Source organism: Cavia porcellus, unplaced genomic scaffold (genome assembly GCF_034190915.1).
Source record: "Cavia porcellus strain 051 isolate PalLab524CR breed Dunkin Hartley unplaced genomic scaffold, mCavPor4.1 scaffold_16, whole genome shotgun sequence".
Taxonomy (NCBI): domain Eukaryota; kingdom Metazoa; phylum Chordata; class Mammalia; order Rodentia; family Caviidae; genus Cavia; species Cavia porcellus.
In genome coordinates this window covers 52,792,576-52,803,201 of record NW_026947499.1, presented here as the reverse complement: position 1 = coordinate 52,803,201, position 10,626 = coordinate 52,792,576, and the positions used below count along the sequence as shown (strand labels likewise).

Genomic DNA, 10,626 nt, shown 5'->3' with positions numbered 1-10,626 from the left:
CTTGAAATGCAGTTGTATTTTTGAAGTGGAAGGTCATAATACATGCCTTTCTGTTCCCTTTTTAACAGAGGACTAATAATCAAGTAGGAGACATGACCAAAGACATAATATTGTCCCTTCCCCAGAAATAGTGAAGTATAGCAACACAGATCATGGACTCTGCAGCTGTGATTTTTAAATGTTGGCTCGACTAACATCCTAACTGTGTGACTTTGGGTAATGTCTCTGGGAATCTGTATTAATTTGCTTATCTGGAAAATGAGAATAAGAGTACCTACCTGTATTATTTACTTGAGCTACTATGAGAAATTGATAGCTTAAAATGATAAAAGTTTATTGTTTCATAGTCTTGAAGGCCAGACATCTGTGATCAAGGTGTTAGCAGGAACATGTTGCCTCCCGTAGTTCCAGAGAAAAAGACTTCCCTCTTCCAGATCCTGGCCCCTGGTGCTGGCTTGTGACACTGTAACACAATCTCTGCCTCTGTTTTTGTGTGGTGTTCTTAGAATACGTGTCTGTGTATGTCATTTTCTCTCTTCTATATGGGTACTATCATTAGATTTAGACTACCATAATCCCAGAGAGTCTCATCTTGGTGCTTACTTCAAGCTACATCTACAAAAACCATATTTCCAAATAAGGGCACATCCTGAAATTGAACACAAAAGAATTTGAGGGAGCACTATTCAACATCTCTACATTACTTCATAGGATTGTTGTAGAAAGAAAGGTCATAATGTACATAAAGCATTCATTGCCTAATATATAATAATAAATGCTAACTATAGACACTGTATATATGCATACTTTCATATATAACTTTTCTTATTTATTAGATCTTTCAAAGGTTGATTTCATTATTTCCCCAAGTGAAATAATTTACAACTTTCTTTACTGTATGTAAGTCTTTTAATTTGCTTGTTTCTGATTTTTAATATTTCCTCCCTTTTTCTCTTCTTTGTACTTCTTCATTTTACTTGTACTCTTTTCTCAGAGAATGTTTGAATGTTATAGATGATGATATAGATATATATAGACAGATAAATAGATAGATATACATTTCATAGGCTGTATGTGATTATATTGTTGATTTTCCTCAAATGAGTTTTTTGTTTTGGTTTGATGTTTTACAATATAGGGGACTGAACCCAGGGCCTTCACACTGAGCTACTTACCCACCCTCTTTTATTTTTAATTGTGACACAGGGTCTCATTACATTGCTAAGTTTTACAGGTGGGTACCAAACTTGTAATCCTCCTGCCTCAGACTCCCAAAGTGCAGAGGTTACAGGCATTGTTCCACCATGCCCAGCTCCTGGTGAGCATTTCATTTTTGATCAGGTAGGTTTTCATTCATCTTATAGAATTTGTGTGTGTGTGTGTGTGTGTGTGTATCACAGAATGATTTTTCATCACCCCTTATTTATGGTGTCATAATGGTCCTTTTCCATAAGTGAATTATAGATTCTTAATGGGAAGATGCATACTCTTTTCAGAAAGTGTGCCATTCTGAATACGTCTTAATTTCTTCTTATATCTTTCACTCTTTTCAGAGCTCTACTGCATCCCTTGCTCAGGATAGTCTTCCCTAGGAAATTCTTGTAGCTCTACCCTACCTCCTCCCCCAGCTGGAGTGCAATAAATATATTGACCCAAAAGTACTGGGCACTCAAGCATTCTCTGGCTGTGCACTGGCTTCCGTCAACTTCAGCTGATGATCTGGAATTGACGATTAATGTCTAAGTGGATTCTCAGCTCCAAACTGAGTTCCAGGATGAGCCTGGTGAAGTGAGACAGGCTCTGAGTTACACCCGACTCCAAGAACCTGCCATGACACTAGCAGCTGGTTCTCTAGGCTTACCCAGGCTCTTTACAGGCAACGCCCCACCACAGAGTTTTAGGTCCTCCCTAGTAGTGCCATCTCCCAAATGATAGGCAATGAGAGGGGGGAGGAATGTTAGATTGTTTATTATGAAGTTAGATTGGCAGCTTGGGAAGCAATGAGGTGATCAAGGTCCAGAAGGCTTTTCTATAACAGGAATCAAAGAACAACAGAGGGCAAAGATAGGGATGTTGAGGGCTAGGATATGACTCAATGATGAAGCGCAGCACTTATCTGGCATGTCTGAAACTCTGAGTTGGATCCCTGCACCGAAAAAAGAGAGGAGTGGGATGTGAGATAGGAGAATCTAGCTAATGTACATAGACCTCCACCTCTTCCCACTGTTCTGCTCCTGAGACCTTCCCTCTCAAGGAAAACCTCCTTTACTATGCCGTTTCCACCTCTTTCTGGGTGGTTCTGACAATATGTTCTCTAGGCTGAGGCTTGCGATTAGCATAGAAGTATTTCAAGACCCAGAGCCTCCTTAGGACTTCATGGCAGCTTGTCTGTCTAATAAGCCAAACCCAAATCCAAAGAAACAGGTCAGTTGCTTCTGTGGGCCTTTGCCTTGCCAGAAATGCAGATTCCTGTCCTCAGCCAAGGGTTGGGTAGCTGAGAGGGCCAGGGAAGCAGGAACCCCACCAGCTCTGCTTCATCGGCCCTTTAGGGTTAGGCGAGTTTTCCCATCTCCAATGAGGAGCCTACAAAAAACAAAACAGAAAAACACATGGCTTTATCAGGTCTTCAAGGCCCTGGAGGAAAAACAGCCTCTCATTGTCTTTCTTCAGGACCAAAGTTCTCCAGAAGAATGATTTCCTGAGCTTTTCCAGCCTTGGGGTGAGGGAGACAGTTTCCTCTTGGATTTCTGTCTTCCTTTAGAAAATGCTCATTGCTGCCATCCTAAAAGCAGCAGACAGAGAAGGATGCACAATGATTTTTAGAGCCACTGATGGGATCCTGAGGCCCGTTGGCAATACAAGCAGTCTGGGTGGGCCAGCCTATGGCCTGTCCTCTTCCAGACAATATTTGCTGACCTAACTTGTACTAAATCTAGACAGTGATTCCTGTACCGCCCAGAGCAAATAAACAGAGTGTGACAAGGAACTCAAGGAGTAAAGATCAAGCAGGACAGAAGATCCTTTGTGTTTTTCTACCTAGAATCCACTCATTCTTCTGATAATGACAATCTTTTTTTCTATCCACTGCACAATTCTAGGGAACACTGTTCACATTGTATTTTGTGTGAATGCCATCCCCAGACCTGTATGATCCTGGGGACATCATTTACATGGTTTTCTGATTTAAATGGGCCCTGAGGTTGTATAACAGCAATGTGAGAACAAAAGATTTCCCCTTATGAGATAGACTTCCGTCACTTCTAACCAAAGATCCTAAAAAGACCCAGATGCTTTGCTTCTGGAGAAGGTTCTCCGTATCCTTCTCCAAACCCAGAGAAAGCCCAGCCTTTGCACACTGGATTCCCTGACAGCTATCACCATGGGCCCATATGACACCCACCTAATGATCAGTCCTACAAGCAGGCCAGCCAGGAGTGGGCCCAGCCAGTAGATCCAGTGAAAGTTCCAGTAGCCGGCCACTACAGCAGGTCCAAAGGCACGAGCAGGGTTCATGCAGGCTCCGGAGATAGCACCCCTGCAAATACCCAATCACACAGTCATTAAGCTCCCAGACAGCCCCCAACTTCCTCAAATCCATATCCCCAACTAGGCCGTTGGCCAAAGCCCTCCCAGAAACCTTCTCTAAGCTTCCATATCAAGGGCTCCTGAGTGGATCCCAACAAAGGAAAAATTCTTAGCACTAGGAAGTCAAAGGCATATCTCTTCTTTGAACAAGCTCTGCCCTTCTCCCCACACCCTAACCAGTAAGAATGCTTTCTTAGTGATGGCAGGAAGCAAAAAAGAGTCAAGTTTTTCTACAACATCTATAAAGCAAAGTCGAACAGTTGTCAATCACTTTGGAATCAAGCTGACCTATATTCAAAGCCAAGCCCAGCTAGCTATAGCTCTCTGACCTTCGTTTAACCACTCTGTGTCCCCACTGAGGTGGAAATAGCCCTCCCACAGGCTGCTGTCAGGAATGGATTAGGCAATGTATATAGAACCCTTGCCTCCTACATGGTTAATATATAGCAAGTGTTAACTATAATCTGGCTGGCCCAAACGAGGTCATTATTATGACACACACTGGAGGCCCAGAATCTCCTCCACGGGACTGTTTCCCAGGGCACCTTGATAGTCTGTGTCTGTGTCCTTACCCTATGCACTCAGGCTAGAGTCCTACATACCTCATCCACCTTATATCCAGTAACCAAAATCAGAGATAACGCAGGAGTCTTGTAAGTGAAACAATCGCCACTAGGGGGCAGCAAAGTACCACAACAATTTTGACCCACGATTTCCCCAGCCCACCCTAGAGAACACCTCTCAAAGGTGACAGATTATGTCCTTGGAGAATGGCCAAACCTGGTTCTGTGTCCAAAAGAGTGGAAGGCAGGACATGAAGAAGAGGACCCCACATCCCCTTCAGCCTTTTGATTTGCCACTGCCCAATAACCTTAAATATCACTTCTGTTCTCTCTGAACCTCGGTTTCTTCATCTCTAAAATGGGAGAAATAATCCCTAACCAAGAACCTGCCTCCCTAATGACTTCCCAAGACTAGCAAAGACTTGAAATAAATAACACAATGCATATAATTTTTGTAAATCTCAGGCTACAACCTACATAAATGTTTCATGCACAGTACAAAAATTTTAAACTCTCATAAAAATTCTTAATTGACTGAATTTCTAACTTGAATTAAATTAGAAGATTCATCCTGGACCCACATTCTCACACAACCATAACTGCCTAGAGGCTCCTAACTACCAGTTCCCCAACCTTCCCTGTCAGTTGTCCATAGCCACACACTTCACCCATTTGCATCCACTTTCTGGATCTCATTACCAACTGAGTTTGGGGCCCTTTGACCTGACTTCCTTCAGATCAAGGCTTAGCCCAGATCTGCTGAAAGATACTCACCCTGCCAGGATATCCACAGTAACAGAGAAGCCGATAGAGAATGGAGCCAGAGGACTCTGTGTCTTCTCATTGATGGCTCCCATGCACACTGCCAGGGCCAGCAGTGTGGTGAAGATGATCTCTGCCCCCAGTGCCTTGGCCACATGCCCGTGCTCCTGGACTGTCACAAAGGCTGCCCCAGAGGCATTCCAGAACTTGTCTTCAATACTGACAGCCTGCAAAGACAGCCACTCAGCTTGACACCCAAACGGAGAGGAAAAGAGCTGAGCAGAGGGACCTACAAGTGCAGTTTAAAGAGTCCATCTAAATTGGACAGATCAGGGTTAACATCACAGCTCCATCCATTTTTACTGTGTGACATCTACTAGACCTCACTGAGCCTCACTTTGTTCATCTGGAAAACAGAGATTGCCCAGTACAGGCTCCAGGTGAAGCTTATGTAACTTGGATGACTTCAAGGTAAAGAAAATAAAAACATTTTAACCCTTAGAACTTTATACATATGATCAGGTGAGCACATAGCTAGCCCACTACGGGACCTCAGAAGGAACTTGTGTCAGGAGAGCCTTGAAGCTTAAACTGAATTTGCTGCTGGGGAAATCAGGCTGCAGTGAACACAGCTACAGCAAAGCAAACCAAGGGACACATAAGCTTAGGGTCTGCTGCTTACCAGCTTGTCTGAACTTGGGCAAGATGCTATGTCTCTATGCCCATTTCCTCACCTGTAAAATGCCAGGCATGGTTGTACATACATGTAACATTCTGGGAGGCTAAGGCAGAAGAATCACAAGATTAAGCTCAGTAAGGGCAATTTAGCAACTTTATGCTCAGTGCAAAGGCTGCGGGGTCAATTCTCAGGAATACATACAGGGGCACCCAAAGTGGTGCTACTGGCAGCTTTAAAAATCTTACAGAGGCCCTTGGCATCCCTGGCACATAAGAAGTGCTCCCTCAGGACTGACTGTTCAGGTGGAGTTTAGGGGTGGATGAAAGGTGTGCTCATCAAGTACTTTTGACAGGTTTCCCATGAGAGAGGTGGTGCTTGGGTGGGGTAGGAGGAGTCAGGGCAAAGAAGACAGCAGAGCAGAGTTTGAGACCAAAGGGGGCGGGGGGACAACACAGAGTCTTAGACCAAACACTAGCCATGCTAGTGGGTCTTCCCAGTCCTTACCAAACACCCTCATGCCAAACAAGGCTCATAGCTTTAAGGGACCCTGGTAGAACTGAGGCTTAAGGGAAAAAAAAAAAAGAGAAAAGAATGAAGGAAAAAAGGAAGAGACAAGGAGTTATGCACAGAGCTATAAAAATTCCACAGCTGAAAGGAAGAGCTAACTTTCTTGGTTGGGTGGGCAGATTCTAAACATAAGTTGAACAGCAACTCCCAAGGAAGGTAACTCAGTTTAAAGGCAGGCAGAGGAACTGATTCAAGAATTTTTCAAGGACAATCATCAGATTCATAGGGTATCCTCAGTCAGTGCTTCAGGAGACACTTGTAGAACGAATGGACAAATGAATGAGTGAATGAATGAATAAGTTAGGGAATGAAAAACACATGAGAATTATCCACATCTACTCCAAAGCCAGAAATGAGCTCAGGAAGAGACATGCCAGGCCTGGCCTGCTTCCTAGCTTGTCCAGGAGAGGGCTATGTCCAGACATGGATGGAACAGGATAGTTTTGGAGGGAATCAAAGACACCCACCCCCCACCCCCGCCCCAGTAGAAAAGGACCACCCAATTCTACTGGCAAATAGAAAACAAAGAGTCAAACCTTTGCCCACATGCCTCCACTCTCCACACCTCCAGCAGTTCCGTCAAAGCAAAGCCACTAGCCCAACCCCCTGGAGATCACCTACCTTGGCCAAGGCAGCCCCAATCATCCCCCCACACAGCTGGGAGATCCAGTAAGGGAGGAGCATCATCACTTTGAGGCCTCCAATCACTGTAGCCGCCAGCGACACTGCAGGGTTAAAGTGTCCACCACTGTAGCAGAGCAGAGCAAAAAGAAGTCATAAAGCCAGGGTCCACACTGAGCAGAGGCTGTGAGAGAATGTACCTCAGCTGGTCCCCCAGGCTGGACTTGTCGGGCCAGTCAGCTGAGGTCCTTGGACTGAGGTGTCGGATAGTGGGGCAGAGCCTGGGAAAGGAAGAACAGCCCCTAAATCCTCTAGGCCCCAGGGTGTCCCTAGAGGAAAAATCATGTTGGAAGACCATCCCTGAACTCCTCCCAGAATGCTTCAGTCCCTCTGGCTCTTTGGAGATGTGGCCACGGGTCACACTGAGGCCAAGCTAGGCTCCAAATCAGCAGAGACCTCAGGGGTTAGTCATATGAATACCTTTTGGATAAATGTAAAATTGGGATCAGGCATTCCAGATGGAAATGACTCTGAAAATCAGAGGTAGGGCTGAAGGCTCATGGTCAGATTAAGACTGAGAATCACAGTTTGGGGTATGGATGACAGATAGGCAATCAGAACCCAGGGTCAGAGGTAGGTCTGTCCTCTCCATTGCTCATAGGTGAAGAAACCTCCATTTCACCAAGACATGTGACCTGTTTGGGCCCCAGCCCCTCTTCCCATACTAGCTCATCAGGATCCCATTGAATTGCCGTTCTGATAGAAGATCTGTTCCCAGAGACTGGCCCACTAAGTCCCCCTGGTTCCCAAGAATGAATATCTCTAAAGGAGAAAAATGACCCGAACGAAAGCTGTCTGTGCCAGGATCCCTAGCTGATCAGGTCATTGCAGAGACATAATAAAGTAATGCATGTGTAGTGCATAACACCGTCTGTACAGTTAGTACTCAATAAAATGTGCACATTTACACCACTGCACAGATGCACTTGCCATGATCCCCCAGATAAGCAATGACAAATGTTGCACTCAATCCCAGATCCACCTGAACAGAAGACCCTGTTCTTTTCATTCTACTCACAGCCTCCCTTGGGCATTAAATGAGATGGTAAAGTTTTCTTCTGATCTGATTGTCCCAGAAATAGTATTTCTTTTTTTTTTCCACTCATATCTACTTGTTGAATGAGATTAAATACAGACCAACAATGTCCCAGATCACCCTGCCAGGTGCCTTATGCAAGAGATGAGACTGATTAAACATATGATAAAGAAAACAAGGGACATTATGGTAGCCACTGTTGATTTCCTGTTGTCTTATCTTGAAGTCCTGTGTTATTTGTGTTGTTTACTCTGGCCTGTTTTGTTTTGTTTTGCTTTGTTTATTTTATTCTTTTTAAAAGAAAAAAATAAAACATATGGTAAATGTTTAAATTGTTACAAATTTGTTACATGAGAAGACCCATTGCCATTAATCCTCCTCAGAATACTCCCCTCTCTGCAAACACACTTATCCCATTGTTCTTTCACTCTGTGAAGCCATTCTGGAGATCTTCTTCCAGAGTGTCTTCAGCTGACCTATTATGGCTCCTCCTTCTCCTGAACTGATTCAAAATGTTTCATGATCATTTTGACTCTGGGGAAGGATCAGAAGTCACCTGTTGCCACGCCAGTGAATAAGAAGATGAAGACATACCATCCTATTTTTACAAACCTGCTTTTCTTCTGGATGGCACTTAGCAGCATTCACCGTATTTTTTTTAATCACACCTAGTAAACACTCATGAAAGAGAACTTCAAGAACTACTTCACAAAGTGGCAAGAATGTGGGAGTAAGTGTGTTCAAAGAGACGAGGAGTATTCTGAGGGGGATTAATGGCAACATGCCCATTACTGTAAAATTCTTTAATCACACCTGTATCTGTCTAGCTATCCTGACAAACCACACACACACACACATACACACATACCCTTTCCCAGTCCTTACCACTGAGCTCCCATTCAGAAGACAGAAGGCCAAATGAATACCTCCCACTAGGTGCTCCTCCTCTCTGGGTGTCTCTTGGCAGCCTGGGACCCCTGCAGGAGCCCACATACCTGAGCAGAAGGACATCTCTGCTTTCCCTTAGTAGCCTCCCAATAATATTTATAGCAGAGCAGTCAAGGCTGAAGAACATGTGTAACATGTTCTTCACATCACTTTATTCTGTGTCCCTCCTGTGAGGTGCTCAAGTCTGAGCTCCAGAGCCAGAAATACCACTTGACTCCCAGCTCTGTCACTTTCTACCACTGGACAAGTCACTTGTCTTTCTCTTTCCCATAGGTAAAATGGGGACCCCACAAGATTGCATAAGGAGTAGAGATTAATATCTGCTTAGAATATTTCCTGGTACAAAGTTAGTGATCAATATGTTGACTTGAAAAAAAAAACAATTGAAGAAATACACTATTATTTTCACATTATAGGCAGGGACATCTGAGTTTGGAGAGTGATCTGCTCACAGGCAGCAGAGCTAGGAGAAAAACCCAGACATTCTGACTTTCACCCTACAGTACACCTTGCAATAGTGAGTATACCTAGAGTCCCCTAACTTGGAAGCAAGCTGAATGCAGGCAGCTGGACTCACCTGATGTTCCCCAGTATGGCAATGATGAGCCCTAAGGCCAGTCCATGGGCCAGGGCCGGCTGCAGCACCCCAGTGTCTGGTCCATTCTCGATGACTGACAGGCACCCGATGAAGATGAAGAGGGCAGAGCCCAGCAGCTCCACCAGGCAGGGCTGCACAAACCGCTCATACCAAGACATGCGACACTTGACCCCCCCACTGGACTTGCCATTGCCACACTGAATGTCACTCATCGGTACCTGCCATTGGGAAAGGGAGAGATGGGAGGAAAGCCCAGATAAAAGCCCCCAGCCCCAATCCTGGGTTGGAGTTCCAATTCAAGCTTGGAGGACAAGCTACCACTGTGCCTCACCTCTCCAGATGTCAGGGTGAAGAGGCTTGGGGATCGGGCTCCTGCCAGGGCTGCTGGGAATCGGCCTGCTTTCCTGGCCGCTGACCTAAAGAACTCAGGATTCTGCTATAGGCTCTGGCCTTTTTAAAGAGACCAGGAGCTTAGTGAAGGTGTAGAGAAAATAATAAAGACTGGTGGGAGGTGGCCTTCCATCCAAGAGAGGAAGCCAATCTCATTAGGGCTGGGCGAGGCGAGGGTGGGGGGGTCAAGGATTGCTGGGCTTTCTGCCAGGGAAGGGAAAGGCACTGGCTTTCTTCATCATCTGGGCTGTGGAGATGGACACAGCTCCCTGGAGAGCAAAGGTGACAAGCATCTATAAATAGGCACAAGGAGGGCTATCTAGGGGCAGCTGCTCATGTTATATAGCAGCAAGCATAACTGGGCAGAGTGGCACAGGTCTATAACCCCAGCACTTTAAGAAACTGGGGCAGGAAGATCCCAAGTTCAAGCCCAGCTTGACCAACTTAGTGACTTAGGGAGACCCTATCTCAAAAATAAACAAAGAATTGGGGCTGTAGCTCAGTGCAGAGGCCAGGGGTTTAATCCCCAGGGGTGCAAGCAAATATATAGCAAATTCATCCTCAGTCATTTGTCTACAATCCCCACAGACATCTCCTCTGAGGCCCAGCCACCTGTGCTCATCCTGACAGTCTAAGCCAAGACTGAATGTACAGATGATGATCTCACACAGGAAAAAGCAGCAGAGACAAAGTGGCTCTGTTGTGTAAGGGTACCCCCAGAGCCTTTGGAAACAGGCTGCCTGCAGGGATTTTTTTTGGGGGGGTGGGGTTTGCCCTGGTACTGAGAGATGAAACTCATGTTTTCAAGCATACTAGA

The 10,626-nt window shown here is 45.2% G+C and overlaps 1 protein-coding gene across 1 annotated transcript; it reads right to left on the bottom strand.

Moving 5' to 3' along the window:
* Positions 1 to 1,952: 1,952 nt before the first annotated feature.
* Positions 1,953 to 9,954, bottom strand: Aqp8 (aquaporin 8). The gene is made up of 6 exons (XM_003478209.4): positions 9,751 to 9,954; positions 9,399 to 9,637; positions 6,778 to 6,904; positions 4,923 to 5,137; positions 3,401 to 3,535; positions 1,953 to 2,583 (listed from the first exon to the last, which is right to left on the bottom strand). Exons 2-6 carry the CDS (start codon positions 9,629 to 9,631, stop codon positions 2,535 to 2,537), a joined length of 759 nt encoding a protein of 252 aa, XP_003478257.2. The 5' UTR covers positions 9,632 to 9,637; positions 9,751 to 9,954; the 3' UTR covers positions 1,953 to 2,534.
* Positions 9,955 to 10,626: the final 672 nt, after the last annotated feature.